The sequence below is a fragment of the Trichomycterus rosablanca genome, chromosome 16 (genome assembly GCF_030014385.1).
Source record: "Trichomycterus rosablanca isolate fTriRos1 chromosome 16, fTriRos1.hap1, whole genome shotgun sequence".
NCBI classification, from domain to species: domain Eukaryota; kingdom Metazoa; phylum Chordata; class Actinopteri; order Siluriformes; family Trichomycteridae; genus Trichomycterus; species Trichomycterus rosablanca.
Genome location: NC_086003.1, coordinates 11933949 through 11955521, shown reverse-complemented (window position 1 = coordinate 11955521; position 21573 = coordinate 11933949). Strand labels below are relative to the sequence as shown.

Below are 21573 nucleotides of genomic sequence, written 5' to 3'. Positions count from 1 at the left end.
TTGAAACTGGACGCAGTTTGTGGAGAAATTTGTACCCTTAAACTTGACGTTTCCCTTAAATTCACTGTGTTTAGCCTTTAAAAAAAAAAAAGTATTTATTTAATTTCAAATTAACAATGAACAGCCGTTTTGTGGAAAAGCTGAAATGTGCAAACGCTATTTTGTCACTTCTCATGTAAATGTGTCTTTACTGAGCTCGCTAAGGAATACGGTATTCCAAGATCAAGCATCTTCAATATTAAGAAGCATAAGGAAACAATAAAGAAGTAAAGGTAAAATGCAGGTTTTATTGGATTTTTTAATTGTATTGCAGTGTTTTTATATTATATTTGTGTTATTTTCAGTGTTTAAGTGTCAAAAACAAACCCATTATTTTATACAAGCCTTAAATATATGGAGTTTCACAGGTCCATGGAACGCATTAACAGGTTTCCCATACATCCTTATGGGGAAAAAATACCATGAAACTCAACACCTTTAAAACTCTACGCCAGTCCCAGAACGAATTGACGTCGAATTTTAAGGTACCACCATATAAGGTTTTATAAATAAAAGCTATTTGGCCAAATAGACAAAATGCTTAGTAAGTGAGATCTAAATAAACATGACTATCCAGCATTAGCACATTCAATAAGTGATACGTGTCTTCCACTTAAGGCAAGTACATAACAGAAGACTGCTGTGCCAACAATGCTGCTCCTGCTAGATGTGACCGGTCCTGTCGTGTCTGAACTGAAAATACCCCAGACTTGAATGAATAATAATAATAACTTAACAAATGGACAATTTTGTATTTCTTGTTCACCTCACCTGCATGACGCAGGGAGAACATGCAAACTCCACACAGAAAGGACCCAGACTATTCTACCTGGGAATCGAACCCAGAACCTTTTTGCTGTGAGTCGACAGTGCTACCCACCGAACCGCCCGCATGTATATATAGTTTGTGAAATCCAATTCATTCAAATTATTCTCCAGGCCACCCAAGGAGGTTAGCGTCCTTGCTACTGTCACCCTCGGCTTGTTCAATGGGGGTTTTGGGTCTGTCAGTCCTGGATGCTGTAAAGTTGCTTTGAGACAATATCTATTGTAAAAAGAGCTATACAAAGAAATGTGACTTGACCTAACAAAGTTGTCCAGTGTGCAAACGATTCTGTTCTTTTTTTGGTCATTCACTTGTCATTTATTTTTTCATACGACACTTCAAATGACTACATTAAAAATACAGAACAATCTTATGTAATCCTGCATTCAAACCAGTAAACAAAAAAAAGTGACAGGTGACCATACAAAAGTGTGACACATAGGCAAGACGTCAGAGTATCAAGCGTCCTTCTGATTTTTCCGTGATGTGATTTTTCCACATGATTGTGCCTGACACATTTCTGACAAATTCTGTGCCACATTGTCCACTCTTCCCCCATATGATCTATATCAAAACATTGTGATTCTATTTGCCAGTGTCTGCTGTGCATAAATGACAAGAAGAGGGCTGTCTGGAAACTTCAGGAGTTAATTTTAAGCTGAAGTTCACACTGGAGAGCCACTGAGGGGTGCTTATTAATGCTATAACAGCAGCCCTAGTGTTAAAACTCGAATTACATCAGTGTTTGATTGCACTGTAATTGCCAAACAAACCTAGTGAATATCTGTGTGTTTACTAGCCAAGAAAAGTAAGGAATGACAGAAGGCTAGCTCCAGTGTGGACAAGCATTGGAACAGCTGAAGAACCGAATGCTAAGCGCTGACCGAACACAGTTTGAGACAAATTTCACTGAAACTGGGCTGCTGTGTGGAGCCAGCGTTTCTTTCATTTTTTCCCCTTTTTTCCGATTTTTGTCCCCCAATTTTCTAATCTAGTCGTATCCAATTACCCTGATTGCATTACGCTTCACCTCTACCGATACCACTGCTGACTGAGGAGCTTCGCAACTGACACACGCCCCCTCCGACACGTGTGCAGTACCGACTGCCTCTTTTCACCTGCACATCATATGCGGATCAGCCTTGTGCACAGAGAGCCACACCCTGATCAGCATTATTCCCCAACTCTGCAAAGACACCATCAATCAGTGGTCGTTATTGCACCAGTTATGAGGAACCCTGGTCCGGCTCATCCCACCCTGAACAACAGCCAATCGTTGTTCATGTGGCCCAGCCGGATGGCAGAGCTGAGATTGGATATGATGTATTCGAAATCCCAGCTCTGGTGTGCTAGTGTTTTACCGCTGTACCACCTGAGCGGCCAGCCACTGTTTCTTTTTGAGGTGAAATCCGGACTAGACTTCAGATATACAGATCTAAAAAGTTAAACATGCATACAAGTCACAACACTGGCTTGATAGATGCCACATCGTTGACTTATAACCCAGTAGTACGAAACGTCTCTCTTTTTTTGTGTTTTTTTAATACAGTGAATGATTGTATTTTTACATAATGAAAAGCAGAATCAGCTTTTTTTTTCTTACAACCACAGCCACACTGCAGGAATGTGGCTCTAGAAAGAAGGCTGTGTTCTGGTAGAAGAACAATTAAAGATGAACTATTAATTTAGTCCTGCTATTCCTCAGTGGACGGGCTCTGAGAATCAGATTTAGTATCAGTTTCCTGACTAACACTCTCTGTACTCTCTGCGTGCTCTGAGTCGGCTGTTGGTTGGTCCTTCTCCTGAGAATCACATTGCTCTGTGGTTGCCACCACATCTTCCTGACTGGTGCCATCAAAAGCAGCTCCTTCTCCCTGGTCACCGTCATATATGATGTCCTCAGGGTTTGGAGCAGGTGGACAGAACTCCTCGTCTGGCAGAAGCTGATTAAACACGGACTTGGCCTATAAAGAACATAAAAAAAATATTACACAACAATTACACAAGTCATTATTCACTAAAATCACACAATAAACATCTTTATGAAGTACTTTTAAGAATTATAATTATGTGACAGGTTGGTGTACCAACATTTATAAACACTAATCTTCCAGTTTACACTCTATAAGATGATTAACTAATACACCGATCAGCCATAACATTAAAACCACCTCCTTGTTTCTACACACACTGTCCATTTTATCAGCTCCACCATATAGAAGCACTAATTGTAGTTCTACAATTACTGACTGTAGTCCATCTGTTTCGCTACATACTTTTTAACCCTCTTTTTACTCTGTTCTTTAATGGTCAGGACCCCCACAGGACCACCACAAAGCAGGTATTATTTAGGCGGTGGATCATTGTCAGCACTACAGTGACACTGACATGGTGGTGGTGTGTTAGTGTGTGTTGTGCTGGTATGAGTGGATCAGACACATCAGCGCTGCTGGAGGTTTTAAATACCTCACTGTCACTGCTGGACTGAGAATAGTCCACCAACCAAAAATATCCAGCCAATAGCGCCCCATGGGCAGCGTCCTGTGACCACTGATAAAGGTCTAGAAGATGACCAACTCAAACAGCAGCAATAGATGAGCGATCTGACTTTATGTCTACAAGGTGTACCAACTAGGTGGGAGTGTCTAACAGAGTGGGCAGTAAGTGGACATGGCATTTTAAAACTCCAGTAGCGCTGCTGTGTCTGATCCACTCATACCAGCACAACACACACTAACACACCACCACCATGTCAGTGTCACTGCAGTGCTGAGAATTATCCACCACCCAAATAATACCTGCTCTGTGGTGGTCCTGTGGGGGTTCTTACCATTGAAGAACAGCATGAAAGGGGGCTAACTAAGCATGCAGAAAAATAGATGGACTACAGTCAGTAATTGTAGAACTACAAAGTGCTTTTATATGGTAAGTGGAGCTGATAAAATGGACAGTGAGTGTAAAAACAAGGAGGTGGTTTTAATGTTATGGCTGATCAGTGTATACACTAATATAAAATGACTACATCATAATTATATAATATATAACTAATACTTGATACTAGACATGAATCATGAATTTAGAGCTGTTTGTAAAATAATCATAATTTTAAATTTAGTTGTCTCTTTTTTCTTCGACAGTATCCAATGCACAAAAACATGCCCAATGCCCATTTCACAATAATTGCAAATACCATGAAATAAAAATAAAAATACAACACTTACAATACTAATATATAATACTTTCTTGAAGCACCTTTTGATTTTAAGTGCAGGGGTAGCTCGGCGGTTAAGCTACAGGACTAGTAATTGAAAGGTTGCTGGTTCAAGCCACACATCTGCCAGCTTGCCACTGTTGGGCCCCTAAACAAGGCCCTTAACCCTTTATCTTTTACAGTGTATACAATCTCAGTCATAAGTCGCTTTGGACAAAGGTGTCCGCTAAATGCTGAGAATGTAATTGACAATATTAAGTCATTTTGTGTAGGTGTCTATTAACATGGAACATTTTGACCTGCCAATCTTTGCCCACTCCTTTTTGCAAAAGTGCTCCAATTCTGTCAGATGGTGAGGGCATCTCCAGTGCACAGCACCCTTCAGATCACCCCACACATTTTTTATTAGATTCAGGTCTGGGCTCTGGCTGGGTCATTCCAAAACTTTGATCTTCTTTTGGTGAAGCCATTCTTTTGTTGATGTGGAGGTATGCTTTGGGTCATTGTCGTGCTAAAAGGTGAAATTCCTCTTCATCTTTATTTTTTAGTAGGGGCCTGAAGCTTTTTAATATAATTCCTCCCGTTCTGACTAAAGCCCCAGTTTTAGCTGAGGAAAAAAAGTCAGAAGTATAATGCTGCCACCACCATGCTTCATTGTGGGTATTTTTAGTGATGTGTTGTTTTTGTTGTTTTGTTCCATGGTAAATGTAATGCCTTGAATTTTTTGTACCCCTTTCCAGACTGATACATTTTAACAATGAGATCCTTTTGATGCTTTGTAAGCTCTTTGCAGCCAATGGCTTTTGCTGTAGCAACTTTATATGTGGTCACTTTAATTATTATCAGGTGTTAATTAATACTGTTTAACATAAATTTAAATGTATGTACAGTGTATCACAAAAGTGAGTACACCCCTCACATTTCTGCAAATATTTTATTATATCTTTTCATGGGACAACACTATAGAAATAAAACTTGGATATAAGTTAGAGTAGTCAGTGTACAACTTGTATAGCAATGTAGATTTACTGTCTTCTGAAAATAACTCAACACACAGCCATTAATGTCTAAATGGCTGGCAACATAAGTGAGTACACCCCACAGTGAACATGTCCAAATTGTGCCCAAAGTGTCAATATTTTGTGTGACCACCATTATTATCCAGCACTGCCTTAACCCTCTTGGGCATAGAATTCACCAGAGCTGCACAGGTTGCTACTGGAATCCTCTTCCACTCCTCCGTGATGACATCACGGAGCTGGTGGATGTTAGACACCTTGAACTCCTCCACCTTCCACTTGAGGATGCGCCACAGGTGCTCAATTGGGTTTAGTCCATCACCTTTACCTTCAGCTTCCTCAGCAAGGCAGTTGTCATCTTGGAGGTTGTGTTTGGGGTCGTTATCCTGTTGGAAAACTGCCATGAGGCCCAGTTTTCGAAGGGAGGAGATCATGCTCTGTTTCAGAATGTCACAGTACATGTTGGAATTCATGTTTCCCTCAATGAACTGCAGCTCCCCAGTGCCAGCAACACTCATGCAGCCCAAGACCATGATGCTACCACCACCATGCTTGACTGTAGGCAAGATACAGTTGTCTTGGTACTTCTCACCAGGGCGCCGCCACACATGCTGGACACCATCTGAGCCAAACAAGTTTATCTTGGTCTCGTCAGACCACAGGGCATTCCAGTAATCCATGTTCTTGGACTGCTTGTCTTCAGCAAACTGTTTGCCCAAAACACCAAATTTAACAGCCCTGCTCCCCATTTACACCTGGGACCTTGACACATGACACCAGGGAGGGACAACGACACATTTGGGCACAATTTGGACATGTTCACTGTGGGGTGTACTCACTTATGTTGCCAGCTATTTAGACATTAATGGCTGTGTGTTGAGTTATTTTCAGAAGACAGTAAATCTACACTGCTATACAAGTTGTACACTGACTACTCTAAGTTATATCCAAGTTTTATTTCTATAGTGTTGTCCCATGAAAAGATATAATTAAATATTTGCAGAAATGTGAGGGGTGTACTCACTTTTGTGATACACTGTATATACAAATGTAATACATTTTTATCTTCATATTTAATAAACCCAAAGTCATGTTTTCTTCCAAACGATTGAATCTAGATTAAAATGATGAATGTAACTAACAGAACCTGATCCAAGTCCACAAATATTACATAAATAATTATTGTTTTTGATCGGTAGTTGCACAGGACTGTGTCCTCACTCAGTCATGTTACAATCATGATAGGGTAACCCTTAAATAAGCCTAAAAATGACAGAAGATTCCGGAAAAATGTTAATACAACAAATAATTTATATTAAAATCTAGCTATAAATCGGATTCAACCAGTATTGAAACAGTTTTTGTGTAAATTGTATAATATCTAGCTGGACAAACTAAACACACAGATTACCTGAGAAAAAAAAACCAATGTAACAACTCATGATACTGATGATATTATTACAATATTATCAGTAAAATCAATAAAAAAAAAGCACTGAACTGTACAGATCAAGTAGCGTTTGGGGGCATATTATATAGCATGTCCTCTATAACACCCCCTTGTGGACCTACCAGGTTAATGGAGTAATCATTGCCCAGGCTGGCATCAGGGCCTGTACACACATGGACATTGCTGGGCAGACTGTAGCAGTTGCTGTCCAGGCCAGATGTGTCCCGCATGTTGAAGTACATCACCCACAATACCTCAGGTTTGTCTCTCTCCTCAGCTCCTGCACACAGCACCCACAAGCATTATTAGTATTGTTTTAAGAAATCATAAGACAAGGTGCCAGTTTCTAAAACAACAGTAACCACTAACCAATCATATCATAACCTCTTTAAATTACTGAGTTCAAGTGTTTTAGCCATACCTATTGCTAACAGGTGTGTAAAATCAATGGCATAAAATAGACTAATGAACTGCAACACAACTGGAGATGTTCAGAATCTGACTGGAAGACAAAATTCAATATTGACAGCATGCATAGTGAGAAGGATGGTTCAAGTGGCCAAATAATCTTTATAATCACGGCTGAAAAATCGCAGATATTATTTAAGTCTTGGGTTATAATGTCTCTCCAACTGCAACATTAAACCAGAAGTTGCTTGGAAGGATGCCACAAGGAAGCAGCCCTCAAACCCAGGGACCTTTAGTGGTACTGTGTTCTGTCTGTCTTATGGTGCCCATGATACCATGTACCCTTATGAGGTTCCCAGGGTCTTTGGGAGAAAAGCAGCCCCACAACATGATAGACCCTTTTTTATACATAACAAAGGGTATCAGGCTCTTTACAGTGTAGTCATTTTTGCTTTAGTGTCTGTTGCAAAAAAGCTAATTTTTTGTTTCACCTGACTGTAGAAAATTATTCCAGTCAAAGTCCCAGTAGCGTTAAACAAACTCCAGGTGCTTATGTCTGTGGTTAGATTATAGGAAAGGTTTTTTCCTGATCAGTCTTCCAAATAATCTGTTGCGTTAGGCAAGCCTTCCAATAATCTATTGGCACTGAGGTGGCACCTGATGATAGTTTTGGATACTATGTTTTTTTCTGTAACTCTCAAACACTTTTTTTGCCTCTCTTACCATCCTCTGCGCTGTGTGTGGGGGTGAGTCCTTGGCCAGAAAAGTTTGCAACATTTCCAGTGGATTGGAAAATTCAGCTTAAACTCAATTCTCAGTTCAAAGCTTCTCCAAATCTAAATACTATGGTATGGTCAAAAGTATGTGGACATCATTTATAATAAGCAAGTTCAGGTCAAGATTTGACAAGATTCCAATGACCCGCACATCTAGATTGGTAGCCAGGCTTTTCTGTACAATATAGGGTCTGTCCAAAAACCTAGGGTGCTCTCTACATAGACAGCATTTTACATCATCCTATGCACACTCCCAAAAAGTAGCCTGTCCGAATTCCTAGATGCCCTAAAATGCTGCCTACTAAGGTGCCTTATTTTGAAGCTATAAACTGACTGAGTAACGAGGGAGCATCCGACGCTTCCTTAGTGGTGAAGGGAATCCCAGCATTCAGTGTGGTACATCTTTTCTCACAAAAAATTACAAATATGGTGGACAAATGCGAAGAATGCAAAGTTGTTTTCAAATGTAAATACATTCTTATTGATTTTTAATTTGTATAAAAGTGTATGAATAATTTATTTGCAAACTTAGGCTTGTCAGTGACAGTTTAACCGTATTATTTAGGCGGTGGATCATTCTCAGCACTGCAGTGTTACTGACATGGTGGTGGTGTGTTAGTGTGTGTTGTGCTGGTATGAGTGGATCAGACACAGCAGTGCCGCTGGAGTTTTTAAATACCGTGTCCACTCACTGTCCACTCTATTAGACACTCCTACGTAGTTGGTCCACCTTGTAGATGTAAAGTCAGAGACGATCGATCATCTATTGCTGCTGTTTCAGTTGGTCACCATCTAGACCTTCATCAGTGGTCACAGGACGCTGCCTATGGGGCGCTGTTGGCTGGATATTTTTGGTTAGTGGACTATTCTCAGTCCAGCAGTGACAGTGAGGTGTTTAAAAACTCCAGCAGCGCTGCTGTGTCTTATCCAATTTAGTGTCTTATCCAATTTTAGGCCATTTAGTGTATGTTATAACTATCCAGCCTGCATCAACATGACTTTACTTTAAATGCACTGTAATGATGATAGGACAGGGTGGCTATTTAGTCAAACACAAGAGAACTGTGTGTGGGTAAGTGTGTGTGTCCTGTTTAAAGTGTAAAGCTGTCAGTCTGTATCGTTAGCCTTTAAGTACACGAGCGCCTTCCCCTAACCAAAGAAAAAAAAGCTAGAAAAAGTGCAGAGAGAAAAGGTGTCAGTCTGAAATGTCAGTTTGGTCATTACCCAAATGTCACACGGTTATGATGCGTGTTTCTTTTCCTGCCCAGAGTGGCCCGGTGATTTGCTTAATTTGGTAAAGGTGACGGGAAAGACGCGCGGCAGCATCAATGTTTAACACCACTTCAGAAAGATCAGCTGCCTCTCAAAAACGCTGCCCGCTCAAAACAATAACATCCAACAGAGCTCATGACTGGATAGGACAAAACTACTCTTCTGTAACCTTTTACTAAATGCGCCGCATCTACAAACACTTTCCCTCTGAAACACTTCCGAGTCCGAAGAATAAGCTGCTCAACTTCATGGGAAAATATTTATGACTGTGAAGTAGCAAAGCAAACACACTGTGTAAGGGTTATTATACACACACACACACACACACACACACACACACACACACACACACACTGATGTGAGAAATGTCAGATTAGCATACATCACAGTTTTTGATAGGCCAAACACATGCCCTTAGTTTCACTTCCCAAACAAGTCAGACTGGCACTGTAAACTGAAACAAGCAGACAAAATGAGTTCAAAGGTGAAGGGGTATCAAATGAAGATAGACACAGCATTTGAGGACCCCACCCACTTACTCTATCTTTTCCCACCCAGCAGACTCGGTAGCCTATTTTTGTCTGTTGCAGGCACTGCCAATCGTGCCTGCTAGATGGCGCCCAACCGACCGGTTGCAGAGCCGAGATTCAAACCGGGCTGTTCAGAATCTCAGTGCTGGTGCGCTGGTGTGCCAGTTCCTTAATTCTTGCCAGTTTGTGTTGTTAATTCCCGACTGCTGGATCTTTTGTTGTAAATAACTGATCCAAGTAGGAAAAAGCTGTCCAGCACTTCAACAAGACACCCATCAATGGTAACGTTAGTGTTTTTCCTGTCATCATGACTTGTCTTCATTGAAGCTTATAAACTATACACCGATCAGCCGTAACATTAAAACCACCTCCTTGTTTCTACACTCACTGTCCATTTTATCAGCTCCACTTACCAAATAGAAGCACTTTGTAGTTCTACAATTACTGACTGTAGTCCATCTGTTTCTCTACATACTTTTTTTTAACCTGCTACTCTGTTCTTCAATGGTCAGGACCACCACAGAGCAGGTATTATTTAGATGGTGGATCATTCTCAGTACTGCAGTGACACTGACATGGTGGTGGTGTGTTAGTGTGTGTTGTGCTAGTATGAGTGGATCAGACACAGCAGCACTGCTGGAGTTTTTAAATACCGTGTCCACTCACTGTTCATTCTATTAGACACTCCTACCTAGTTGGTCCACCTTGTAGATGTAAAGTCAGAGACGATCGCTCATCTATTGCTGCTGTTTGAGTTGCTCATCTTCTAGACCTTCATCAGGGGTCACAGGCCGATGCCCACAGGGCACTGTTGGATGGATATTTTTGGTTGGTGGACTATTCTCAGTCCAGCAGGGACAGTGAGGTGTTTAAAAACTCCATCAGCACTGCTGTGTCTTATCCACTCATACCAGCACAACACACACTAACACACCACCACCATGTCAGTGTCACTACAGTGCTAAGAATGACCCACCACCCAAATAATACCTGCTCTGTAGTGGTCCTGGGAGAGTCCTGAGCATTGAAGAACAGCATGAAAGGGGGATAACAAAGCATGTAGAGAAGCAGATGGACTACAGTCAGTAATTGTAGAACTACAAAGTGCTTCTGATTGGTAAGTGGAGCTGATAAAATGGACAGCGAGTACAGAAACAAGGAGGTGGTTTTAATGTTATGGTTGATCGGTGTATGTTCAGCGTACAGGTTGAACCATAATGGTGTGAAACTGTGATATATAGGAGGATAAAGAAGGTATTACTAAAGTACTGACATACACTATGTGGCCAAAAGTATTTGCACACCTTACCATGAGCTTGTTGGACATCCCATTTAAAAAACAAATCGTTTTAAAATAAAGTGACCTGTATTTGATCTTTTTTCACTGCAACAAGGTGCGAGATGGGGACCTTACATGGGGTGCGGGAGAGCCGCAAGGAAAATAAAGCCAGTGTAATGTGGGTGCAAGTATGAAAATGTTGTAAATCATACTGTATGTTAAGGCCTTTGCAGTCAACAGATCACACACGTACACACACAATGAATGAGGGTCTGTCGCTTCGGTGACTTTGTCTTTCTGACCTGTTCTGGCCCACTGCTTCTCTTATATAGTGATTCATCCTGAGGACCTCTGCCAGTATTTGTTCTGACAAGTAATTAAAATACTACCAGCTCACTCCTGTGATAAAAAATGTGTTGAAAGATGCACCCTACGATGCAATAGCCATTCACTGAGGCACATCATAACACAATTTTCAGACACTTTTAAGTCGCTTGAAGGGCAAATGCAAAGTAACAAAAAAAATTAACATGACACTAAGAGAGAAAAATAGATCTGTGTATCTGAAAAGGATACTATTTAATGTGTCTATATTTCTCTGTTTCTATTGGGTTGTTTAGTACGACCAAATCACAAAGGTTTAATAATACTATCAAATACCCTAACCTGCCTTAACACAGCTATAAAGGTGTATTGTTTATGTATAACACTATATAACACTAGTTTGAAATACAAAGTGCAAATAAGCACTAAAAATAAAATTACTTAAGAATTAAAAGACAGATGGGTAAAACACACGCTGAACACCAGAGCTGAGATCTCGAATACATCGTATCGAGTCTCAGCTCTGCCTGCCGGCTGGGCTGAGCAGCCACATGAACAATGATTGGCCTGTTGTTCTGATAGGAGTGAGACATTAAAAAGCCGGATAGGGACTCTCTCATAACTAATGCAATTACGACCTCTGCTGGCTGATTGATGATGCCTGCACAGAGAGGGGAAAAGAATGCTGTCAGGGTGTGTCTCTCCGTACACAGTGCTGATCCGCCTTGCACTCGTCAAAAGTGTAGGTGACAAGATGCATACGGCTGCTGCCTACGTGTTGGAGGGGGCGTGGGTTAGCTTCGTTCTCCTCAATCAGAGCATTGGTGGAGAGGAAGCATGACACAATCAGGCAATAGGATGTGCTAAAAGAGAGAAAAAGGGGAGAAAATGCATAAAAAAAGATTTAAAAGATAGAATTGTATTATTTATTATGGTATTGCGTCATTTGTAAATGGTAACCTGTACAGTGTCTGCAATCACACTCTTCTTTAGAATCTGATAAAACAGGCTGCAAGTCAGAGGTTTTCACCAAGTCACCAATTTCATCAATTTCTCAGCACAAGAAAGGTTTGTGAGTGTAGAGCCTTTGTAAAGGTCACTCGTTACTTGTCAGGATCGGTGCAGTTTTGGCGTGAACAAGACAAAAATCAGCATAGATAAAACTCCAACCAATCAAATTGTAAGATTGGAACTAATTGTGTAAAAAAAAAACAATACAATTGTTTGGTTTAAAAATATCTCATCTGTGTGCTCTTTTCAATGTAATGCTTGTCAAAATGATTCACAAATCATTGCTGTTATTTACATTTTTGCTGTCTCAGCTTTTTTAAAAATTGGGGTTATACAATACACTACGACTAAGATGCTACCTAATTCATGGCCATGAAAATCATGCAGTGAACCGTGAAACAAGCCTTTTCCTGTGTAATATGCAATTTGCTGTGAAATTCAAAATTTAAAGTTTGTGTTTAGCGATTTAGCGTTTTTCCTTCACGTAGCGTTCAAGTTCCTTACGTTTACTGATTAATTTGCACATATGAGGTGGTCCTAGCAATCCTACGGCAATTCAGTCAGCAATCGGTTAGTCAAAATGTCCAAGATGTCGAAATCTAAAGCAGCTAAAAACTTGGGTAACTGAGTTTGGAAAACTCTGAATAAATTCTGTGGACACAACACGGATGAGAATTTTTATTTTTGAGACCGTTGCTGGATGTTCTAGGTTTACATTCAACTATTACGGTTGGACATGCTGTGTATTGTAGCTTCTACTTATTCTATTATTTAATTTGTGTGTGTTATTTAATGTGGCACTTTTCTGTAAAAATCTGTGAGTTTTGAAAAATGGTCCTTGAAATTAAGCACATTTTCCAGTGAATTTAGTAAGACCCTAACTACGACTAGTGGTTCTTAATCACAAGTGGGTGTTGTTCTTTAATACAGGTGATACAGTTATTTAATTCAAGTGGAATTATAGAGTTTAATTTGGATATTAATACTAGGCATTTCAAATTAATGAAAGGGTAAACAAACTTACAATCAAATGATTATTAGTACTGGGGCTAAAAATAAATGTAAATTATTGAGGATATATTGGTATTATTTGTTGTTAAATATTTTGTAAAATGAAAGTCATGGAAAGGGAAAAATTATTTTTAAAAAGGCTAAAAAAGCAAAAGCATAATATCTACAAATACATTGTATAATGTAAAAATGATATCTCGTCCATATTTTTAATTCTTATTGATCCTTTCTTTACATGATATTAGTTTGTAATCTTAATCTACAGTAAAGGAGTGCAGGAGTTCACCTGCTGGGGGGAGTAGGATTATGATAAAGGACAGATCAGCTCAGATCAGCTCCTCTGATGACCTTGTCATTCTGCTGAGGAGAAGCAGCCATAAAAAACCAATGACCATTACCATCACCATCATTCAGAGACCTCTGTGGTCAGTCGGGATTTAGTGATCTCCACTCTGACCATCCACAGCATGTCTGAGAACTAAGCTAGTAAGTAAAATGTTTAAAACACCTGTGAACTTTAAACTAAGCTTTTTAAACAGGTAATTGTATTAAGGTGACTGATTGTGATCATACAGAATGTTTTGAGAGACTATGGATTGTCAGTTAAAGGTTTTAATATATTTATTTCATTTGGAAAATGACAATTCTGAGTGGTAAAGGAGGTTGGATGATTGTGAAGAGAGGAAGAATTATATTTCTGTACTAATTAAAGTAACTTTAATTTTCACTTTTTTGAGTTAATGACACTTAACAACAGAACAACAGAACTTGACTTGTTCTTCCCTTTCATACCCAATTTAGGGCTAAAACAAGAACCATAAATAACCAGATGTGCTAATAAAATACATAAAACAAACCAACACATTGCTCAGCTTCATCTTTAATAAATATAATGAAAATGCCAGACCTTGTACCAATTCTTCGCCAGGACTGCTGGGAATATGGAAGAGCCTGGAAACAACTGGTGCCAAGTCTTCATAGGCCGATCCTGATGAAGAGCAGGTCAAGTGGACCAAATCTGTTAAAACAAATGACAATAAAGCTGAATAGCATAGACAAATTAATGGCCTTTAGTTTTATTATAATAATAATAATAATAACAATAGAAAAAATAATACAATTAACAATAATAATAACAATAATACTACTACTAATAATAACAACAATAGAATAAATAATAATAGTAATAATAATACTAATAATAACAATAACAACAACAATAGAAGAAATAATAAAAATAACAATGGAAAAAAAGTAACAATAATAATAACAATGATAAAAAAATAATAATAATAACAATAGAAGAAATAATAACAATAACAATAGAAAAAAATAAAATTAACAATAATAATAGCAATAATAATAATACTAACAATCATAATGACAGCAAACAAATGACAATAAAGCTGAATAGCATAAACAAATGAATGGCCTTTACTTTTATAATAATAATAATAATAATAATAATAATAACAATAGAAGAAATAATAATAATAAAATTAACAATAATAATAATCATGATAATAATAAAAAATTGTATTATTAATAATAGCAAAAACAATCAGAACAATAAAACTAATAAAAATAACAACCACAACAAAACAACAACAGAAATAATAATAAATTACATTTGGTTTAAAACACTTAAAAAATTAAATTTTAATACAAATAAAAATCTGAATTATTTCCCAAATTTACGAACAACAGGAACAATTTGAATAGCATATTTGAGAATGTACACTGATATACTATAATACACAAAGAAAAATTATTGTCAAGAAAAATATGAATACTAATGTCATCTTCTAAAGAAAGCTGGTCTGTCCTGGTCATCATCCCAGTGATTGTAAGTGATGTGCAGAGACAGAACTGACTGCTATTGGTATCTCTTAGAACTCGTGAAATTGCTAGTGAACGCTGATTGCAATTCCTCATTTTCTCATAAAGACAAAGTTAGCCACTGGGCTTCAGTACCAAGACTAGCAATCCATTTCCACCCATTTCTGCTCTTCTCCACCACAGGAATTCATAGCAAAATAATATTAGTGTGACAAAAGGAATAACTTCCATCAATAACAATAGAGTTAATGACAGAGTCATTCAGAGGGTGAGCAAAGATGGACAGAGCAGGAGTTCATTGGAAGTAATATAGATCCAACTGGACATTACAGATGGTTGATAAAGCGTTAATACAAGTGGGGAAACAATTGAGGTGCAGGTGAAGGAGATGGGTGCACTGGATGGTTTGGGTTAAATTTGAGAGAACAGTCACTGCCAAATGAAACGACATTTTTCTGAATGACAATTTATTTCATATTGCACATGTCTACCCTGTGATCCCTACGGCAGATTTTGGACAGTAGTGTTTGACACAGCTCCCTATACCATGGATAAAACACCAAGTGTGCAAATTTATTTCTCTAGTATAATTCTATTTAGAGCAATGTAGGGCGACCTATCACTTGACTGAACGTGACTGAAATCCTTTTCAGTACCCAAAATTTTTGAAGCGAGTGTTAGCGAGACCCTTATTCTAACTGCTTTTTTTAAAACATGTTTATGAATAATGTGTGACTTACAGGTTCCAGGCATGCAGGTCATGGTCGATGAACTGAGCTCCACCATTCTGACTGCTGGTGAAGAAGGGTCAGCAGGAGGCACAGTCACCAATGAGATCTGCAGAAAAAGGGATAAGGATAGTAAACATGGAAATACAGTGGACCCTTGAGTTATGAACGGTTTACCATACGAACATTTCAGGTTACAAACGATCTTTTTCAACTTAACGTACGAACAAATTTCGGATTACAAAAAGAAATTCGCGAAACACGTGACGTCACGAAGAAGTTCACTCCAACCGTCTCTCTCTCTCTCTCTATATATATATAGTATATATATATATATATATATATATATATATATATATATATATATATATATATATATATATATACAGTGAGCAAACAATCGGACAGCGGACGGTGTTTTTCCAGTGTTTTCTTTATATTTTGTAAAATTGAATTAAAATGTCCACAAAGAATGTGCAGAGGATGTCCAGTGGTGAGAAAATGAACAAATCTATTACATTTGTTGTGTTGTATAATTACTTTTGCCAGTAGCTGTCACTGTGTATCAGACAGAGGGGACAGTGAGTGAGAGAGAGAAGAAGGAAATCGCTGAGTAAAGTATTCTTTAGAGAAATGTGAGTTATTGTTGTTTCTGGTAGATAAATTTTATATAAAAAGAAGGAAATGTATTATGGTGTATAGTAAAGCACACAAACTGTACTGAAATGTGTGTTTTTTATGTTCAGTACTACTGTGTATTGTTGTTTATTATTGTTTATTACAGGAATGTCTATTCTATAATTTAAGATTTAAGGGAAAATATACTTGTATTTATAACAAAAAACACCATTTAAGACATTAGAAAGGTTAGGTAAGGGGGGGATTGGGAGGTCTGGCAAGGATTAATTCTGTTTACATTATTTCTTATGGGAAAAATACAGTAGGTTTAACTAACGAACATTTTGACTTAAGAACAGCCGTTCGGAACCAATTTAATTCGTAAGTCAAGGGTCCACTGTATGTACAAACCCGCATTACATTCCAAACATGTGCACTGGAAATATGGTTTTGGAATAGGATATAAATTGTCCAGATATAGTGAGGAAACTAAATTTATTGCAATACTTTTATATGAAATAAAGCCAGAATGACAATTTAGTAAAAAGTAGAAAAATCTTTTAACAATTTCTATAAATATTAATTTTTTTTGGTATGTTGGGAGCTTTTGCTGTCCAGTGACATGAACTCCACAAATTTGTACAAAATCTGATGAACAACGTTAGCCTAGCATGATTTTCAAAGTGATTCCAAATTTTGTGATGTTACTGAATGCTTGGCTTTCTTCAAACGGTTGATTAGACTTGTTTATATGTTTATAGGTTATATGAGAAATGTTTATGTCTTTACTTCATGAGAAGTGGTTTAGAGACTACTACTTCTTTTAAAAGCAGCTTTGTTAATTGGAGTCGCTGACACTTCGTTAAGAACGTTCTTTACCTGAGAACTAGTTGATGTTCTGTTTCAGCTAACACAGCTGTATGACTTCTAATTGTGTGGTCACTATTGGACTTCCTGATCAGTTTGGACACAAATGATCCAGTTTTGGTCAAACATTTTAGGCTGTGTTTATACTTGTAGTTTGGTTCCCTTGGTCTGGACCAACCAAGAAAATGATCCAGTGTTAAATAAGTCCTGGTTTGCTTAGCATTCACACTTCCAAATTTACAATCAAACTAAAACCAAAATGTAAAGTATGACGCCTGTATGACATATTTTGCAAGTCAGTCGTGATGCAACACTGAAATCGTTTACTGTAGTACTTGCATAATGAATGCATTTTGTCCCTTCAAGGTTTCCACAATCGATGGAAAAGTGTGCTTTGCGGCACAGGATCACCTCTCTCTGTACACTCTGCACCTAAAAACAGTTAGTAAAGTACTGTACTGTGTTTGGTTCATTCATATGCCTTTGATTCATATTGTGTTCATACCTGAAATGAATTGCACCAGAATTTGTTTAGAAATGGACTGAGACCCCCTGCTCAGGCAGTCTCAGTCTGCTTACTTGGCGTACAGTAAGCGTTTACACTTACTGTAACAAACTGCACTAACAAAGCAATTGCATCAAGGTTTATGGCCACTTAGGATCCTTCAGTTTAGCCAAGATTTGATGTTTGTCTTAGCAAAACTACTTGACTTCTAACACATAGAAATTAATTCTAATCCCACATTTCCCACAATGCTTTTAAGTATAAAACTTTTGCTGAAAACCTGAAGTGATGACATTTCTAACAGGTGAACAATGGCTGAAATTTTATTAGCTTAAATAAGCTTTTTCAAAGTTTGTTTGTTTATTAGGATTTTAACATCATGTTTTACACTCTGGTTACATTCATGACAGGAACGGTAGTCACTCATTACACAAGGTTCATCAGTTCACTAGGTTATATCGAACGCAGTCTTGGACAATTTAGTGTCTCCAATTCACCTCACTTGCATGTCTTTGGACTGTGGCAGGAAACCGGAGCACCTGGAGGAAACCCACACAGACACCGGAAGAACATACAAATTCTGCACAGAAAGGACCCGGACCGCCCCACCTGGGGATCAAACCAAGGACCTTCTTGCTGTGAGGCGACAGTGCTACCCACTTAGCCACCGTGCCGCCCCAATTGTTATACTGAAAAAATAGCAAATTATAGTATTTTCTCTGGGTGGCACGGTGGCTAAGTGGGTAGCACTGTCGCCTCAGCAAGAAGGTGTGGCGGTCCGGGTCCTTTCTGTGCAGAGTTTGCACGTTCTCCCCGTGTCTCTGTGGGTTTTCTCCGAGAGCTCCGGTTTCCTCTCACAGTCCAAAAACATGCAGTCAGGTTAATTGGAGACACTGAACTGCCCTACAGGTAAATGGGTGTGTGTATGAGTGTGTATGTATGAGTGTGCCCTGCGATGGACTGGCGCCCTGTCCAGGGTGTTACTGTGTGCTGTGCGCCCACTGAAAAGCTGGGATAAGCTCCAGCACCAACGACCCTGATTGGATAAGCGGTTAAGAAAGTGAGTGAGTATTTTCACTGGTGGTCTCAGATTTTTGGCCTGCCCTACTGTACTTCGGACCATACAATGCATGTCATGGCAATTTTGGGTCTTCACCAATTTCAGCAGCTGATTAAAAAATGGAACACATTTCTTCTAGTTCAAAACACGGACAAATTAAGGTTTTTTTTTTATTTTCAAGCTCTGCTGGTTTAGAAATATACAGTCCACAACTTAGTGGACTCCTATAGTAGGTGTATACTGACCTATAATGTTATTTTAACTTTGTGCCGTAGCCTCTTAATTTATCTGTAGTGATTATGACTGACTATCATAAAAATATGTATGTAAACCCTTGCCCTTTATCGTGGATGTACAGGGGTTGGACAATGAAACTGAAACACCTGTCATTTTAGTGTGGGAAGTTTCATGGCTAAATTGGACCAGTCTGGTGGCCAATCTTCATTAATTGCACATTGCACCAGTAAGAGCAGAGTGTGAAGGTTCAATTAGCAAGGTAAGAGCACAGTTTTGCTCAAAATATTGCAATGCACACAACAGTATGGGTGACATACCAGAGTTCAAAAGAGGACAAATTGTTGGTGCACGTCTTGCTGGCGCATCTGTGACCAAGACAGCAAGTCTTTGTGATGTATCAAGAGCCACGGTATCCAGGGTAATGTCAGCATACCACCAAGAAGGACAAACCACATCCAACAGGATTAACTGTGGACGCAAGAGGAAGCTGTCTGAAAGGGATGTTCGGGTGCTAACCCGGATTGTATCCAAAAAACATCAAACCACGGCTGCCCAAATCACGGCAGAATTAAATGTGCACCTCAACTCTCCTGTTTCCACCAGAACTGTCCGTCGGGAGCTCCACAGGGTCAATATACACGGCCGGGCTGCTATAGCCAAACCTTTGGTCACTCGTGCCAATGCCAAACGTCGGTTTCAATGGTGCAAGGAGCGCAAATCTTGGGCTGTGGACAATGTGAAACATGTATTGTTCTCTGATGAGTCCACCTTTACTGTTTTCCCCACATCCGGGAGAGTTACGGTGTGGAGAAGCCCCAAAGAAGCGTACCACCCAGACTGTTGCATGCCCAGAGTGAAGCATGGGGGTGGATCAGTGATGGTTTGGGCTGCCATATCATGGCATTCCCTTGGCCCAATACTTGTGCTAGATGGGCGCGTCACTGCCAAGGACTACCGAACCATTCTGGAGGACCATGTGCATCCAATGGCGGTGCCGTGTATCAGGATGACAATGCACCAATACACACAGCAAGACTGGTGAAAGATTGGTTTGATGAACATGAAAGTGAAGTTGAACATCTCCCATGGCCTGCACAGTCACCAGATCTAAATATTATTGAGCCACTTTGGGGTGTTTTGGAGAAGCGAGTCAGGAAACGTTTTCCTCCACCAGCATCACGTAGTGACCTGGCCACTATCCTGCAAGAAGAATGGCTTAAAATCCCTCTGACCACTGTGCAGGACTTGTATATGTCATTTCCAAGACGAATTGACGCTGTATTGGCCGCAAAAGGAGGCCCTACACCATACTAATAAATTATTGTGGTCTAAAACCAGGTGTTTCAGTTATTTTGTCCAACCCCTGTAAGTGTGTAAGTGAAAGTGAATAGTTAGCAGGGAAATCAGACTGGCTCAAACTTTAATTTAAACTCATATTAAACATTGATTCTGGTGTGGACCTCATCTACATTAAGCAGCCATAGAAGTAGTACTCAGATTAGTCTAAACACACGCTGACATGTCACCTCTTATTTAGCCAGTGATTTACTGAATTAATTACACTTGAAAGGGCTACAGTGAGCCGAATTGTGTCTTTGGCTGAACATGTTTTCTTTACGTTCATAATTCACTTTGGAATGTAATGTACGGGAGCTGCATGACAAGGCCACACTAACGATCTCACAAATCGCCTCTGATCTTTTGTTGTTTCTTTGCCTGATGCCTCTTGGACGCATCCCAAGAATCAAGACAAATGTGATAGGTGGCATAAATACGATGTAATGCAAAACAAGCTGTGTGGAAAAATTGCAGGGTCTGCAAAAAATGCACGGCGCGAGGAAAAAAAAGTCAGAGGAGGCGAAAGGGGTCTGAATTTAAAAGTGCATTTGGATATGCATGCAGGGGCCTTTATTTCTGATGGGATTGCTTTTGTTTGTGATTAAGAATGGGGTGAGGCTGAGGGGCAGGGGAGACAAAGAGAAAGCCAGGAAGAAAAGACGGCCGGTTAGATAGATAAACAGACCGAGACAGGGCTATACACACACACACACACACACACACACACACACACACACACATATTTAAATAAGTACCTGCTGATCCGATTCAGAGGGTGAAATCGATCGATCTGTGATGAGCACCGCTCTGGATATCTGCCTATGAGATTATAAAGATAGAAATTGGGGGAGTAATGTCATTATGGATGAATGGACACACACACACACACACACACACACACACACTTCTACAATAATAAATGGTAAATAATGTCACTTTAACTGCAAAAAAGAAAAAAAATAGAATATATGTATATATATATATATACACACACACTGATCAGCCATAACATTAAAACCACCTCCTGGTTTCTACACTCACTGTCCATTTTATCAGCTCCACTTACCATATAGAAGCACTTTGTAGTTCTACAATTACAATCTGTACTACAACAATCTGTTTCTCTATATACTTTTTTAGACTGCTTTGACTCTTCAATGCTTTGCTTTTTTCTTCAATTGTCAGGACCCCCACAGGACCACCACAGAGCAGGTATTATTTAGGT

General features: G+C 39.1%; 1 protein-coding gene across 1 annotated transcript in view; it reads right to left on the bottom strand.

Moving 5' to 3' along the window:
* Positions 1–268: 268 nt before the first annotated feature.
* Positions 269–21573, bottom strand: part of chm (CHM Rab escort protein) — a 98112-nt gene continuing 76807 nt past the window's right edge. Inside the window, exons 14-18 of the mRNA XM_063012122.1 lie at positions 21104–21167; positions 15736–15832; positions 14064–14174; positions 6668–6825; positions 269–2829 (exon numbers count right to left, since the gene is read on the bottom strand). Of these exons, the coding sequence (XP_062868192.1) occupies positions 2560–2829; positions 6668–6825; positions 14064–14174; positions 15736–15832; positions 21104–21167 (700 nt within the window). The 3' untranslated portion in view covers positions 269–2559. The remainder of the gene's footprint in view (positions 2830–6667; positions 6826–14063; positions 14175–15735; positions 15833–21103; positions 21168–21573) is intronic.